General features: G+C 41.0%; 1 protein-coding gene across 7 annotated transcripts in view; it reads left to right on the top strand.

Moving 5' to 3' along the window:
- mast2 (microtubule associated serine/threonine kinase 2) overlaps positions 1 to 17,781 on the top strand; it is a 195,062-nt gene that overhangs the window by 157,031 nt on the left and 20,250 nt on the right. For all 7 annotated transcript variants that reach the window (XM_074669032.1, XM_074669031.1, XM_074669030.1 and 4 more), the window contains 2 exons: positions 9,003 to 9,078; positions 10,468 to 10,677. In XM_074669032.1, the coding sequence (XP_074525133.1) occupies positions 9,003 to 9,078; positions 10,468 to 10,677 (286 nt within the window). The remainder of the gene's footprint in view (positions 1 to 9,002; positions 9,079 to 10,467; positions 10,678 to 17,781) is intronic.

Raw genomic sequence — 17,781 nt, 5'->3', positions numbered from 1 at the left:
ATTTGTTCCTCCTCTACGTTTGGTCTCAGCACAGAGCACAGCCAGTCAGTGCAGTAAACAAGCACGTCCCAGTATGTCACTATGATGGTGCCGTCCGGCGCTGACAACTGCTGAAAACTGTCGTAAAATTGGTTGGGAAAATGTGTGGGATTAATTTAAATCCTAAAGGCGATTAATATTGTTAGAAACTATAACGAAGAACATTTAGTCTTTAATTTTAGTTAGTTTCAGTTAGTTTAGTGAACACAAGATACAGTTTTAGTTTACTTATCATTTTTATTTTATTTTCTAGTTTTTATTAGTTTGAGTTAACTGCAATGTGTTTTAAGTTTTAGTTTTGGTTTTAGTTTTGTTTTAGTTAACTATTATAACCTTAGTCCCCTACTCTGCTTGTCCTGGTTTGGTTTCGTAACTGACACATCAACTTTTTTACAACGGGGTAAAAGGAGCACAAATTTTATTATTAAGTTTCATTTTCTTTTTCAGAATGTCAGATACCTTTAACTCATCTCCCTGAGCCACTGCCACAAAGCGTTTCACCTGGAGTAAAAACATGTTTACAGGAAGTATTTTCTTTCTTGCTATGACTGCGGTGCGAGGATAAGTCCAGAGGTAATCCTATCGCTGTCATTTTACTCGTTATAAAGGAAATCTAACGACCAAACTTTGCTGACACACGTGGAGGACAGTTGTAACTCCTGTGTAGAGACATGTATGACAGGATGAGCTATGGGCCTTTCCACACGCAGAGCTAATGGGCTGCAGCAGCCTGTAACACAGACACAGGTATGATGGATGCTGGTGGTTAGCTCATTCACAACACGACGGAGAGTGGACAGAAGGAAGGAGCTGTGAGTGATGTGTGGGTGGACGGACGGAGCGCTGAAACGAGGGACGAGAGTGGAAGAAAAACCACAGACGGGCAGAAAAGGGAGGAGAGACTGTCATCACTCAGAGCAGCTCTCTGATTTACATATAACTGTATATATAACTCTGCAGCTCGTTTTCATTGTTCACACTCTTCCTCCAGGGGCCAATCATCATCGCTCCTCAGAGTCGCTCATTTCATTTCTCCATCTCCTTCGTCTCTGACCTCCTCTCCAGATCTCAGTTTCCTCACTCTTTACCTCTGTGGTTGAAGCAGTGTTGACCAATCAGCAGGGCTTTAATAAAGAAAAACAGTGTATGGAGAGCAAAAGCAGGAGGGACACAATCCAGCGTCGGTTACCTAAGGAGGACTTCTGTCTCCCTATAAACAGAGATCTGCGTTAGAAAAAGCCTGACTTCTAATCTGTGTCATGATGGTTATTATTTCATCAAACTGAGGAGACATTCATCAGGAGACAAACAGTTTGAGGACAGTTTCTACATTTCCATGCTTCATCTGTAAACTCCTCTGTGTGATATGAGGACTGCTCAGGTTTCTGTTTACAGCCTGAGAAGTTTCGACCAATCAGGAGCGTGCATGCAGAACAGTCAGTTTGCAGAGCAGCAGCAGGAGTTCTAGAACTCTGACATCACAGACTGAACTCTGTCCTGAGGAGCTGAAACCTGCAGAACAATGATGCTGGTAACGCACTACTTAGTAACGCGTTACTGTGACTTGACCACTTCTTTTACAGTAACGACTAATCTAACCCATAACTATTTTCAAATCAGTATTCAGATAAAAGTTATTAATCCAAGTCACTGTGCGTTAGAGTACTTTTCATTTTTCTTGTAAAAAAAACAAAAACAAAAAAAAAAAACAAATATATATATATATATATATATATATATATATATATATATATATATATATATATATATATTTATATTTATGGAGATATAGATATATATAGATATGTATATATAATCAGTACACATAATCAGTTCTACAGTTCATTTAGCCGACGCTTTCGTCCAAAGCAACGTACAACAATCAGAGAGAGATCAGCACTCTGCGTCCATAAACGCTTAAAAGTTGTTTGACTTTTACCTGGGGAAAGGTGAGTCCCATCTTTCACTGTAACTCCCTCTATATCAAGAGCTGAACCCTTTGTTTATCATTAATCCATCCTTTAAGGAGCAGAGCAACATAACGTAGGCTACAACAAGGCACCTGGTGACGAACAGGGGCGTGCCCAGAATTTTTAGACTGGGGTGCCCCGTGCATATGGAGGACCAAAACTGCCAAAAATAAAAACAAATAAAAGTGAAAATAAAAACAAAAATAAAAACATATACTTAAGTACAGGGTGTGAAGTACTGAGGATTATGTGAGCTCGCACTTCAGTAACATTTATTTTTTGCTAATTGTTTTACAAATGCAGGAACAATGGGCTACAGCTTTAACAGAAAAAAATAAAAATAGAAAAACAAACTGATAAAAAAAAAATTAGACAAAAACAAAGTGTTTAAGAAAAAAATTGAATCTAAAATTAAACTGAGCAGCATTGTAGTGTACCAAAATAGTACAGTAAAATCTTTCTTCAGTTGTATTTTTAAATTCAAAATGTATAATACATAACATATAACTGCATATTCCCTTGAACCAAAAAATCTAGACTCAGACATTATTCCTTTTAATCACAGTCGCACATTTTTTCCAAATCATGCAGCTGCAGGTGTTGTTGGAAGCTGCTGAATGTAGCTAATGAAGTAACTTGTAATCTAACTAAGTTACTTTTAAAATCAAGTAATCAGTTAAGTAAGTTACTTTTTAAAGGAGTAATCAGTAATCAGATTACTTTCTCAAGTGAACTGTGGCAACAATGCTCCTGAGGTACACACACACACACACACACACACACACACACACACACACGCACACACGCACGCACGCACGCACGCACGCACGCACGCACGCACACACACACACACACACACACACACACACACACACACAGACACACACACACACACACACACACCAAGCCTAAAAATCTGTTTTCACAGCAGAAATAAACCGATTTACAGCCTGGGACGAAAACCGTCTCCCGTCTGAAACAGAAGATCCAGATTTTTGCCCAATCAGAGGCACAGCTCAGCTCACATGACTGACAGGCGCCCTCCAGCTGTTAATGAGGGAACTACAGAGTGACACAGAGTGGATTTCCCTCCCGTCCCACTCCCGTACCGCTCCCAATTTTCCCTTTTTTGATTTCAGGCGATACATCTGATCAGATTTCCTCCCCATTCTTTTTTGGTTCAGTTTGATACACGTATGTACACGTGTCAAAATCTGCTCGTCAGATCAGGAGTCAATGATGGACTGATTATTTTAGATAATTTAAAACAGAAACTTCATTAAAATTTCTTCCTCTGTGTTTAACGTTTACGTTTTAGTTTGACTAAAAATCAGAGTGAAATCACAAACCTCCATCAGTATGTCGAGGTTTTTAGCATTCATAGCACACACACACACACACACACACACACTCACTCACACACACAGATGTGTATATACTGTACACACACCTCATCCTGATTCTGCTCGGCTCTCTGTCACGCTCAATTAGGCCTCTCATTCCCGAGTCGCTGCTTCAGTTGGGAAGCGTCAATGTTATTTCTTTCTCCCTCACACACACACACACACACACACACACACACACACACACACCCTCCCTCCTCGTCACCACCTGATTCGCTGTCTGGTCTGATTTACCTCCATTACCCTCCCAGCCAATGAGCTCTCAGCTTTCTGAGCGCCTTTTGTCATGTGTGACTTCACCACTTAGCGGCAGAGAGAGGGAAGCTGGTCCAGAGATGTTTTAATTATCTCTTTCTGAACACCGCGGGGTGAAAACACTCCTGTCTTTAATGTCCGCTCCTAACTTTCTGACACAACTTCTCCAGCTCGTTCCTCAAACTAACGACGAAGACGTTTGTCGCACTCGTCGCACTCGTCGCCACGAGGCGGTTTTTATTTCCCATTACAGAAGAAATATGGCGGGTTGTAATTAGCCTTTGTCTGCCTTTCTTCTCTTATTCATCCCCAGGATTTCACTTTGGACCTGCGCCGCAGCTCGCCGTGAACGGAGAGCGTTATTTTAATAAAGGCTGCGGCTGCTCCGAGCCGCCAGCGCGCAGGAAGAATAAGAGAAGAAGAAATTATTCTGTGAAAATTAAAGAATGTACATAACAGCCTCTGGTCCTGGATCCGTCTCTGTCAAGGCTAACCTTTCATTACTGAGGCGCCGCGGCGTGATTGATCCCTCGCTCTGAAGAAACACGATCACAGAGTGAAAGTTGAGTTCAGAGTGAAGGCGGCGCCGTGTGTGGGCTCACGATTGGTCATTGTTGGTTTTTCTCCTGTGAGTGAGAAGTCGACGCTTCCTGTTTGTTTTTCACACTAAAAGCTTTCAGAGCGTGAACGAGCTGCTGCAGGGCTGTCAAGGTGAGGTTTAACAGATCCACAGGCTGAAAGAAAAGAGCTTTATCAACGTTTACACTCCTCAAGTGGACACACACACACACACACACACACACACACACACACACACACACACACACACACACATATACACACACATACACACACACACACACACACACACACCGCTGGCATTATTCTGGAGGATGAATGAGTGAAAGCAGCTTTGGCCTTAGGAAAAAGTGCAGCTCAGAGAAGCTTGATGTACCAAAGAGACAACAACAATCTGGCGTCCATGAATCTGACATTTCTCACTTTAACCTGTTCAAAAAGATCAAAACACGGAGACGTGAGGCTGAAACATCAGAAACTGAAGGAGATAAACATTTGATCCGTTCCTGATCCAAACTGTCCACTGCTTTAAATCTGAAGACATAAATTAGAGATAGTTTTCCAGCCCTGATGACATTTTCCTCACCTTCAACCTTCCATACGTCGTCTCTGTGTTAAAAGCCACCGTTTGATGTCTTCTTTTTGCTATTTAACAACTCTTCCAGGCTCCCTTTATGTGCAATTTAAATGCTAATAAAAACAGCCCTCATGCTTTCATGCATCCCAAAATGGACATACAGCAACACAGCCACAAGAGGGCGCCACTTAGAGCCAAAAGTTTCCACTAAAAGTTTTTCTTAATTTCCGACAAAAAATGTGGTGACAGTTGAAGAAAGATAGTGTTTGAGTTAAGAAGGAGGGAAAATCCTCTGCCAAATAATAAAATAAAATAAAAGTTCCTTAGCTGTCCACTAGGGCTGGCGGCAGAAATACAAGAAACCACATACACGCTAGCTGAGTAGAAAGTCTTAGTGTTTGAGTTATGAAGGAGGTAAAATCCTCTGCTCAATAAATAAAATAGATTTAAAAAAAAAAAAATGTAGTTCCTTGAGTGTCCACTAGGGCTGGCTGCAGAAATACAAGAAACCACATGCACACCCATTCAAAAAGCTGATATTCAGGCAGATATAAACAAGTTTACAGTCTGGTCCAAAACATGATTTTGTTCGGAATAGATCTTCTCTTTGTCAGTTCACACTCATTTATATTAAAGATTTTTATTTTAATTATTGAACTGACGACTTTTGCTCGTATAACAGCGTGTCTGACATGGCAGCAGCTGAGTCTTTACCTCTGTGTCAGAAACAAACAGGTGATTTACAGAGACTGTGTCCAGATATTATAACGCTGTTGGTCTGAACTGTTGGCTTCACTGCCAGACACTGCCCCCAGTGTTTTTGGGTGGTACTGCAATTTTTAATTTTATTTTTTAATTTTATTATTTTTTTTAACTGACAGTTTTTTATCAAGTAATAATGAACAGTAACCATGCACACTAAGGGAAAGTTGCTCTGACTTACCGAAAATGTGCTTGCAATAAAAATCCGAATATATTCTCATGCACAGAGTGAGCAAACTCTGGACTTTGATCAGTTTTTTTGCTTTTTAAAAACATGAAGAATCATTAAGGGAAAAGTGTTAGAGTCAGAATTTGTGTGATTAACATCAGACCTGAACAGAAAGTGAAGAAAACTGTCAGATGGTGAATTTGATCTGATATCAGGGCTAAACTTTGATCATCAGGCTACGACAATCACACAAAGCAGGAACAAAAGGCAGCATGAGTCTGTGTGTGTGTGTGTGTGTGTGTGTGTGTGTGTGTGTGTGTGTGTGTGTGTGTGTGTGTGTGTGTGTGTGTGTGTGTGTGTGTGTGTGTGTGTGTGTGTGTGTGTGTGTGTCCCTGTCACCTCAGTGATAAACAGCCTGTGTGACGTCCAGCCCATGTGTCACGTTCAGGCTGCTCTCATTCCCATTAAGCAGCTAATTGGACTTTGAGCTGCCGATGGATGACTTACAGCATTACCTCATCGCTCAGGTCACATGATCGCACATGCTCGAGTGTGTGTGTGTGTGTGTGTGAAGGGCGATGACTCATACCAATACAAACACCTGGAGTTCCCAAATTTCCAATTTTACCTCATCGACCGACGTGTTTGTGGAAACAGACTCTGCAGGAGATATTTTTCACATCTGATCATTTATTTATTTATTTTGTTATTATCAGCTGATTTTTACAGAAGTGTGTTGCATTCACTTGAAAAAAAAAAAACAACAACTCAGGTTTTTCAGACTAATTTATTCTTTGGTTTGTTTTTTGTGTTAATTAATTTTTTTTTCAGATTGATATTTTTTTATTGGTTGGTTTTTTGTTAAAGTTATTATATTTGTTTGTTTTTTTGTTATAATTATTTCTGTTTTTATGAATTTTTTTTTTTCTATTTTTAGATTACTTTTCCTGTTTTTCTGAGTAATTTATTCCTGAGGTATCGAGATACTTAGAAATCCCGTGAGAACCTGAATGAAAAACAGCAGGTTGAGGTTCTCAGGGATTTCTAAAGTATCTCGATACTATTTTTTTTTAATTATTTTTTTAATACTAATCAGAAAAACAAAATTAATTACCACAATCATAATTATTATTATAACAAAAAACAAACCAATATAATGATTATAACAAAATATATATATATTATTATTAGAAAAACAAAATTAATTATCACAAAAAACAAACTGAAGGATAAATTTCTCTGTAAAACCTGATTTTTTTTTTCTTTAATTGAAAGCAACGCTTCTGTAGATTTTGATAAATTTGGTTAAAAATTGTGAATGCTTGCCATGAAACTATCTGTTTTTTACGTACTGGTGATGTTTTGGTGGCACACTCGGTACGGTTTGAGCACAGAGGAAAACGTTTTCACATTTCCCCAAAATGAAATATTGAAGGCAGTTGTTGACAGTAATAAATAGAGGTGATCAATAATAAATGAGGCTAACAAAGCCTGAAATTGCTTGAAGAGACTCTCTCCTGTCTGGTGCATACACAAAAACACACACAGTGTCACCGTCTCCTGCAGAAGGTGAGCCTCAGAAAGGTCAGGGATACGGAGGTGGAGGTGGAGGAGGAGGAGGTGGAGGTGGAGGTGGAGGTGGAGGTGGAGGTGGAGGAGGAGGTGGAGGAGGAGGTGGAGGGGGCTGTGTGATGGAATAAGAAAAGAGAGGAGTCCCTGGAGGAGCAGAGGATGGAGTCAGAGACGGATGGGTTGATATTCTGGACAGAGACGTAGCTGTCAGTTCGTCAGGTCATCAAACCCCCGGGAGCTGACGGACGCTCTCAGAGTCACGGACTGACAGACGCACACGGGCCATCACTCCCAGGAGGAGCTCCCTTTGTGCTGCGCTGTGTGCCGCGCTGTGTGCTGCGCTGTGTGCAGCCGTGCAGGTCCAGAGGTCGTCATGGTGCTGGGTTTACACGGCTGCAGACACACACATGATGAAGACCCTGAGGTCCCGTTAGTGAGTGTGACCAGCATGCTGCTCTTATTCCCGCCTGTCACATCCAGAGCGGTCAGCTGAGGCAGAGTCCCTGAGGAAGACCTGAGCTCTGAGTCTGACCTCCACAGGCTGACAGAGACTGGACCACCAGAGAAAGATGAGCTCACAGAGCGGGTTAGACTGTCTCTGTGACCTGTGTTCACCTTCTTATTGTGAGCAAATCTACAGCATCTAGAGCCAGATCAGGCAGATGATGCACTGTCATCTTCCCTGCGTACAGAAGTGAAACCAAAATCCCAGCCCTGAAGTGGTGTGGATTTGTAGCAGATGGGAACGACATCTGTCAGATGTATGTACAACAACGCTAACAACAAAATGCAGACGTAAAATTTAGGCTCAACGTTCAAAGCAAACATGCTTTTCCTCTGATTTCTAAAATCCTTTGTAAGTAAAACTGCAGTTCCTCATATGTCCACTGGAGGCAGGCTGCAGAAACACCAGAACCAAGAGTTTTCCCATATAAGGGCATGGCTGACTTGACGTGACAGGTGGCGTGACCCGCCTCTTTACCCTTAGGATGAGTCAGCATTATTTGAATTAGCCACCACCAACGATAGGCTTTCAAACTCTGCTTGAGGAGCAGATGAGTGATGTCACAGAGACAACGTTCATGTTCTAAACAGCTTGTGATTTGTTCTCACACTCACACACACACACACACACACACTGCTCCCTGAAACAGGATGATAATGATGTCACAGAGTGTGGTTAGACTCACAACAGCTGTTCAGAGACATTACGGGAACATTCCGGAATGTTTCTGATGTCCATGTTTTTAATGACTGAATAAAAAACAGACTCAGTGTGCAACATTCCAGAATGTTCTTCTTCCTCCACAGAGATAGGGGGTGTTGGTGGCTTTACTGTCAGGTGAGCACCATGTAGCTGTTAGCTTAGCTAGTCACATTGATCTCAGGATGTCTTTTTGCATATTTCTACTCGTCTGTCACTGTTTTCATTTTAAATTTGAACTCCACGACAGGTCCTCTGGTTTGGCTCAACGTCTGTCTCTTCATGTCGTTCCTTACGCTTTTATCCAGACCGGTCTGTTAGAAGCTGACCCTTCACGTCTCAGTGTGACAAACTGACCAAAGTCTGAGGAAAAATAACAGATAGCTGAATAAAATCAGAGAAAAGTCTCCACAGAGACTGATGGCTGTGCCGCTTTGGGAGATTCATCAGTTCTCGTGTTTCTGTCTTTCAGTCCTGGACGCTCGCCCATCTCCTTCGACCATGAGATCGTGATGATGAACCATGTGTACAAGGAGCGGTTCCCCAAGGTTGGTACACCCCGTCCTCACCCTCTAACCCTAACCCTTAATAAAAGCTGGGACCTTCCTGAGAATGAGACTCTGACGTCTGCAAAGTCTATCCTGTATTTCTAAGTCTTACCTTAGATCTACTGACAGACTGAAGACTTCTGAGTTCTTTCAGGACTCTTTGGGCCTGAACAAGTGTCTTCAGACCCCTTAATGATTACATAAGAGGAGAAAAAAAGCTCTTAAAACTTTAAAACTGTCAATAGACTTTTTGTGATGTGAGTTCAGTTTGCAATGTTAGCGTTTATTGCAAAACTGTGTCTGAGGAAGTGAGCCTGGACCAGGGGTCTGCAACCTTTACTTTAACAGGAGACATTTCTCCTCAGCTCACCTGGATTAAAGTCATTCACAAAATCTACTTTATCTTCACAATAAAGAAAAAAAGTTGGTTACATGCTACATAGTTGAAATCTAGTGAAAAAGTTATTGAAACAAGAAGTTTTTTGTAATGATATAATTGTACATGTAACGTCTAAGTTTTAAATTTTTGATACATTTGCAATTATAAAAAAAGAAAAAAAAATGTAATGTCAAAAATTTGCAAAATGTATTAAATTTCAATAAGTTGCAAAATTCCCAAAATTTTGAAATTTCAAAATTTTCATTTTTTAAAATAAAAAAGGAAAAAAATAAAAAGGGAAATTTGTAGAAATTCCCAAAGTTTTAAGATTTCAAAAATTCCAAAAATTTGCAAAAAAAAAAAATCAGTGGCTTCTTGTAGCTACTCTTTAAATCTACAAGGAGCCACTGAAGGAGTCAACGAGCTGCATCAGGCCCCAGAGCCACAGGTTGAAGACCCTCTGGACATCTCAGCAGCTGTTTCCTGTCAGATTTAAGTCTGACGGCTTCAGACTCAGAGTTTCTGGCGTGTAGCTCAGCCTCTGTGTTTCATGTAGAGACAGGGCGTCCGCAGGTGTGACTTCCTGATTGCAGGATGAATCTAAGCTCACCAACAGTCGACCAATCACAGGCCTGTTGTACAGTCTATGTGTAAACACCTGTCTCACTGTAACGCTGCCGTCTCCCCACAGTCTGAAACTAACTGTGAGTCCTCTCAGCAGTTCGTCCCTCAGGAAAGTGATGTTGAGAAGAGTCAGACTCTAAATATTGTGGTTGTCATTAAAATGTGACCTGAAGAGGAGATGTTAAACTCTGATTGGTTCCTGTTTTCTGCTAAATGGAAATATTATCTCTGAGCCGCAGGTTGAGGAGGGATTAACTCGAATATATGACATTATCATGGACACACTCTTCTGGATCATGTCTGTGTCTCTGTGTGTGAGTTATACACCTCCTCTCTGACTCACCCCCTCTCCCCTCCTCCCCTCTCCTCCCCTCTCCTCCCCTCAGGCGACGGCTCAGATGGAGGAGCGTCTGGCTGAGCTGCTCTCCTCCTCGGCCCCCGATAAAGTCTGCCCGCTGGCCGACGGGGTCCTGAGCTTCATCCACCATCAGCTGATCGAGCTGTCCAGGGACTGCCTGGAGAAAAGCCGCGAGGGCCTCATCACCTCCCGCTACTTCTACGAGCTGCAGGAGAGCCTGGAGAAGCTGCTGCAAGATGTAAGTCCAGTTTACAGTCAGTCCTCTGAGCTGCAGGAGGAGCTTTGGTCTGGGTCTGAGGAGGAACGCGTCCCCTTAAAGACAGGGAATCAGATCTAAAGATCCCGTAACTCAGCTTCATTCAAAGTGTCGTTCTTCTGAGTTTGATTCAAACTGTGAAGAAAGATTTCACTTTTTATGGAAATAAACAGGACTTCAGGAAAATATAAAAACTATAAACCACCTGTATCTGACAGGACTGAACTGAAACACCAAAAAGAGTTTAAAGAGAGGCACGGCTGTATGATATTAGGTTTAAAGAGCCTTGTTGTTGGGTCAGTCCATCTATCCAGACTCACAGAGTCAGAGCCTTAAAATCCTTCAGCTGAGATATAAACATCATCAAACATCAAATATGAGTTAAAAGTAAATAAATGTGATTTATGATCATTCATTTAAATACTTATATTCGTTCTTTGAGTTAATTTTTAAAAGCTCAAACATTTCTGGGCCATAAAGGCTGATTTCCATTTTCTGCCATTGAAATCATTGTCCACCATGAAACAGGAAGTAGTTTTTTTCTGGCGCTTCAAATTCTCGTCCAGTCACCAAACTTTGTACACATGGACTCAGCGCAGTGTGGGAAGGTTTGACGAGGTTTCGTGATTGAGAGTGGTTTAACGGCTCAGTAGCGCCCCCTACAAAAAGTTAAAATTCATGAAATTGACAGAAATTGAAGATATTTGACGCTATGAACCACTTCCTGCTGTAGCTCTAACCCTCCTAACCCTATTAGAATAACCATGGTTAATATATTTTATTTGGATCCTCATTAGCCACCCCTCCTGGGGTCCACTCATACAAACTAAATTACTAACCTAAATTATTATTATTTTTTTAAGTTTAAGACAGAAACAGAGAAAGACAGAAAAAGAAACGAGACTCAGCACAATAACCAGCAAAGAAAACATTTCAAAGCTCTAATATGAACTTATCAAGGAAAACAAAGTGTGTAAAGTGTAAAGTAACTTCTTCCAAGCTAATTGTTGGTATTACAATTCATGAGAGTCTCAGTGACTTTTTGAGATATTTCTTTAATCTCGTTTTAAAAGTTGAAATAAATACTGAAGGTAAACTTTTGCTTTAATAAACGTTTAGGTTTTTAAGAAATCTCAACACAGATACTTCAAACAGTGGACAGATTTGATTTGAAGCTTTAAAATAAGATTTCTATAAATGGATTCACAGAGTTTGAGTGTGTGTCACGTTAGAGACGTGTTGATGTAAAGCCAGAGGAAACAGGAAACAGATTAATGAACAAACTCAGACGTTCCTTCGTCACAGAGTCTGAATTATTCCCTGGAAATGAACGGGGAAGGTGGGGAATCAGTCGGCAGGTTCCTGGGAAGGATTATTCAAATTTAAACCAATCAAAAAGGAAACAGAGGCAGCGTTTAATTCATAAACGTTTAATGAATTAAGTCAAATGAACTGCAGACAGAAGTTTAATACCAGCGTGTGGAAACCAGCAAACCAATGACTCAAGGAATGTGAAGTTTGAGTCAAACTTTTGGTTTTCTGATCAATGTTTGGTGTCGAACCACAGGAAGGAGTTTCATCTGGAAAGAGAGCCTCAAATTTCTCTGTTTTCTGTGGCTGAAGCTGAAATATTCGACAGTCAGTCAAAACGTAAAGTGAAATAAATAAAAACTGAAGAAAAGAAGAATTTCTTTCGGAGCTCCACCGGACGAAAAATCAAACGTCTCTGGTCGTAAATCTCTAAAAACCGGACGTGGATGAAGACATCATGACAGTGGCAGCTTTGTGGTCACGCTCAGTTAAACATGGAACAACTCACGGCGTGACGCGCTCCTTCGGTCACTCATCATGTCTGAAACCGTCAGCGCGGCGTGACGTCATACGAAAGGAGCTCAGACGGGTTCCGGCCGCACACAGGGAAATTCTGTCACCTGCGTTAATTTCTGTTTCTCGCTCTCAGATATTTAAATATCACACACGTTGATGAGTTAGTGTGTGTGTGTGTGTGTGTGTGTGTGTGTGTGTGTGTGTGTGTGTGTGAGCACAGAGCTGTAGTTACATGTGTGTGTGTCAGTGGTGACATGTCTATTAGCTCAGTTTTCCAGCGCCGGGGGGCCGACATTACGGCTCCCACCGGCCTCTTATTGACCTTCTGTTCAGCCGGGACACACACACACACACACACACACACACACACACACACACACACACACACACACACACACAGAGTATCTCTCAATCATCGGCACACACACATTTATGCAGGCGAGCACGCACACACACAGATTTTAATTTCACACTCCAGCAGTCACCAGGGGCTGACAGATGACTCCCCCAGACGAGCAGGAGGGGCGGAGGAGGCGGAGGAGGTGGAGGAGGCGGAGGAGGCGGAGGAGGCGCAGGGTTTTGGGGATGAGGGCGGGGATTCACTGGGATTCCTGGCTCCTGGTTGGCCGGCGGGCTGGCGGAGGGGAGGATGAGGAGGTGAAGATTGTTGGGATGCTTTTGGAGGGGCAGGAACTGGAGTTGAGCACATCTGGAGAATCTGCAGTGCAGCCCCGTCGTGGTGATGACATCACCAATTAGGCGGCGGCAGGCAGGTTGATTTGGCGAGCGGCCGAGTGTGGCAGGCAGACGAGGAGAGGAGAGGAGAGGAGAGGAGAGGAGGAGGCGGTGAGCAGGTGGACGGAGGTGTGGACGGAGCCTCCTCGCCCGCCTGGTTTATGGACGGTGGTCGTCGCGGAAACATCGGGGGGGAAACATGTCTCGCGTGTCGTGGCAGAGGAGGCTGCAGGTGGAGGAAGAGGAGGTGCTGGAGGAGGTGATATGGAGGAGCGAGTGGAAGGTGTTCACTCCCTGGGAGGAGGAGGCGGAGGAGGACTTTACAGTTGAGTTGATTTCAGTTTGATTGGTTTATTGACGAGCTGGTGAGCGACGGACGATCAGCTGATTGAAAGTTTGATGTTTTTAAATATTTAATGATGAGGTCAGTCTGATGCTAAGCTAACTTTGAGCTCAGGTACAGCTGTGAGCTGGGCTCACTTTCACTAAATATCTCAGGTTTTACATTGAGATATAAGCAGATTATCCAGGTCTAAACTCTGGGCTCAGAGAACGACATCGTCTGCATAAGGCGTGAGTCTGAACTCGACTTCAAAGCTGACGCTTCTGTTTTTGATGCTGTTTCTTTTTGCAAACATGTATTTTCTACAAACTTTGGGAGCTGCGTTAATGACAACAGAAAAAACAACCAGCGCTACTGTGATACTTATTTCTTAAACTTTGAAAAGAGTTGGAAACATTCTCCAAACTATGAAAACTTAAAATATAAAAATCTTTGTGAACTTTAACTAAAAAAAGTTTAATTGTTTGTTTGTTTTTTTTTAACTTTGTTTTATTTTAACAATTCAGGGTGAAAATGTGAGCTTTGGCTTCACAAACTAACTACCTTTTTGTTTAGAGTTTATTTAAATTGATTTATTGAATGTCTAATTTAAAGCCACACATTTCTGAATTTATGGCTACAGCTGATATCGTCAGATTTGACAATATTACACACAAAACATGGTCTGATTAAACACGATAAATTACTTTTTTATTTACGGAGGAACTTTCTTGGCCTTCATGGTAAAAATCACAGGACATATTTACATTACAGAGTAAAACAGAAGTTTTAGCGTTAGCTTACACTTTAGGGCAGTACTGGAGAAGTTCCCGTCATCAGCAGAGCTCGATCCAGAGGTCGATGACAAACTCATGAATAATTAAACCTCCTTATAATTCGTTAACTGATTGCTGGTTAATAATTTAGACCTCTGGATGAGTCATCAGGTCGTTTTTGACGTTCAGAGATGTTTCATGTTAATACGCTCATTTTGAACCAGTTGATGTTTCTGTGTCTGGAAGAGGAAACGTCTGAGTGTCTCGACCTCATGAGCTGATGGAAAGAAGCTTCATGGATTTACTGTTGGAGTTTTTTTGGGCTTTGAGGAGAATTTGTCAGAGGATGTTGTTTTATTTGCTGATGATGTTGAGTTTAATGGTCTGTCTTCAGTCATTCAAACCTCAGACATTTATGACGACATGAAAACTGCAGACGGTCGAGAGGAGGACGAAAAACAAACCAGATCTTCTTTTTCATAAAAACAAAAATATTATTACAAATTAACATCAAATGTTTCTCTTTATAACAAAAGAAAACAAACAAAGCTATGGAAGCCCATTTCCACCAGCTACAAAATAATTTAAATGACAAAAAAGGTGAATATATGATATAATTAATTAAATGATTTCAAATAAAAATTCACAATTAAGAGATAAAGAGTCAGAATTATGAGATAAAGATTCAAAATTATGAAATAAAAAGTTGAAAGTTTGTGACAAATTCATACTTTGAATTAAAAAGTCATAATTATTAGATATAAATTCATAAAATTGACACAAACATTAAAAAAACGTGATTAAAAGTTAAAGTGTGACATAGACGACAGGAAGACACCTTACCAATAAAAAAAACAAAACAATATATTTATTGCATAATAATGACTTAATTATCTCATAATTTTGACTTTTTTCTTTTTTTAACTGGCAGAAATGGGCTTCCATACAAAGCTTCTTTTACTAAAAATAATTAAAACTTTCTTAAAGCCATTCGAAACTTTATATCTTAAAATTATATATATATATATATATATATATATATATATATATATATATATATATATATATATATATATATATATAAAAACTAAAAGAACTCACCTGTTGTCTGATTTAGCTCATTTCTTGTTATGCTAGGGTAAGGGTTCGGGTTTGTTTGCAAAGACATTTTTCCTCATTGGCTTAATTAAATTCGTTTTTTCAAATTTCACCCACTGGTCACAAGAAGATTATTTTTGTGTATCTTTGCAGAGACAATAAAAGAAAGTCTCTTGATGAATTTAAATCATCCTTTGTTAAATAATGTTAGCTGAATTTTGGCCGTATTTCCTCCCTAAAGCCAGTGTTTTTTCTTGAGTGAAATTTAGAAAGAAGTCATGTATTCTGGAGCTTTTTGGGTGGAATGACCCTTTAACTGCATCTTTAAAACAGCTTGAGACAAACTAAAGAAATGACAGATGCAGATTTCACTCAGTGAAGCGGTTTGAGGCGTCCTGGTCCTGCAGTCCAGCCTCTGGTCCCTCTCTGACCCGTCTCACTCCTCGTCCTTTGTCCTTCTTTCCCACTTCTTTATTCATCCGCCGTGTTTCCTCTCCTCGTGTCACGACCCCATTACAGAGCTCGCAGGAGGCCTCACCTCTCCTCCTCTGGTCCTCTTCTGTCTCTCCTGCTCTCGTCTTTCATCTCTCCTCCACCTCCACCTCCACCTCCGCCCCCCTCCTCATTTCTCTTCCTTCACCGCCGCTCGTCTTCTCTGGCTCTCCCTCATCCATCCCTGTCACCGCGGCCCTAAGTGACCTGCCTGGCTGTCACCATGGAAACCTGCATCCAGGTCATCCCTTGCTGGACCCCCTGGGAGACCCTGTTAGACTCCTGCAGGTCACCTGAGGGCAGACGGAAGCAGAGTGCTAACTCAGCTCAGGTGATCCGTCACCGAGCAGCGATCCTTCACCTCCAGCTGCAAACATCTGCTTTAATTAGCCGTCTCACCTGCTGGGACAGGTGACGACTCCTCTAAGAGCCCTGAACAGGTGACGACTCCTCTAAGAGCCCTGAACAGGTGACGACTCCTCTAAGAGCCCTGAACAGGTGACGACTCCTCTAAGAGCCCTGAACAGGTGACGTCACCCAGGTGTCAGGGATCTGTGAGGAAACGACTCCTCTTTCTTCCCGAGCTTTGACCTGACACGTTTTTAAGAGACTCTGTAGCGATCAGCAGCAGTGAAGAGATGCTCTCACCAGCTCTGCTGTCGGTGTCCAGATTGCAGGACAGGTTGTTATAACTGTGTCAACAGGCCACAGGGGAAAGGGGGACTACTTTCTGTGGATTTATCTGATATGAGGAGTGATCAGGTTGTTACTTCTGTTGAATTTGAGTTCTGGAATCAATCGCTGTTGTTACGAGGCTTCGAATTGGAAGCATTCCATTCTGCTTTGATCGGTTCCATTCCATTCTGCTTTGATGGGTTCTATTCCATTCTGATGTCACCTTTTTACCATAGTGTCAACAGGCAGAGGTCAAAATAAAAATGGTACCATCATAATGATACAGCAGCCCTGTGGTAAGATGAAGATTTTAAGACAGTATAACACAAAAACAAAAAATATATTGTTTTAAAATTAATCAATCAACAAGCATAAATAATACAGTTAATGACATATACAGAGTCAGGAGTGAGGTCACAGTGAGGTCACAGTGAGGTCACAGTGAGGTGAATAAGTCTGAATATATCAGGGACCTCTGCCAAAAAGATCTCTGTTCAAAATATATAAAATTCTTTATTAAAGCCTTTTTAGCAGCGGCCTCCACTGTGGGGCTGCTTCCACCAATAAACCTTTAAAATCTTGAGCTTCAGAAAAAAAAAATGTATCAAGATCATCTTCATGCTTTAAAGATTAGGTCATTTTTTTAATTTCATAGCTTTAAACACTCTCCTCTGAGGCCACAGCCTTTCCACTGTATATAAATATTAGGTTTTACCAAATTCTCAAAAGACAAGAAGAATCCTACAACTTTACCAATATAATAATAACAAGAATAAGAATAAGAATAATAATAAAAATAAGAATAATGAGAATAAGAAATATAAGAATAACAATAACGATAATAATATAAAAAGAAAAATACATTCAATTTTTTTTATTTTTTTTATTTACCTATACAGACATCAAAAGTTAACAAAATAAAGTAAAATAAATAATACAAACATTTCATTTCAAGCCATATTTCAGAATACCTGAACACTCTTAAAGGTAAAGTTTAAAAAGGCAAAACTTTGTCAAAGTCCCTGATCCATAAAAAAATATCATGCATGGTCAAAGTTTGTTTAGGGGCTGAATTTTTTAATTCTTTAGGGCACCATAGGGGGCGCTATGGAGCACTTATTTGCATGAAACCACTGGATCCCAAATTTTTTCATCATGGCC

The sequence above is a fragment of the Halichoeres trimaculatus genome, unplaced genomic scaffold (genome assembly GCF_033239565.1).
Source record: "Halichoeres trimaculatus isolate MK-OKI-2021-1 unplaced genomic scaffold, fHalTri1.1 fHalTri1_scaffold_4, whole genome shotgun sequence".
Taxonomy (NCBI): Eukaryota; Metazoa; Chordata; class Actinopteri; order Labriformes; family Labridae; genus Halichoeres; species Halichoeres trimaculatus.
Note: the sequence above shows the minus strand (reverse complement) of the source record. Positions and strands in the feature narration are given on the sequence as shown.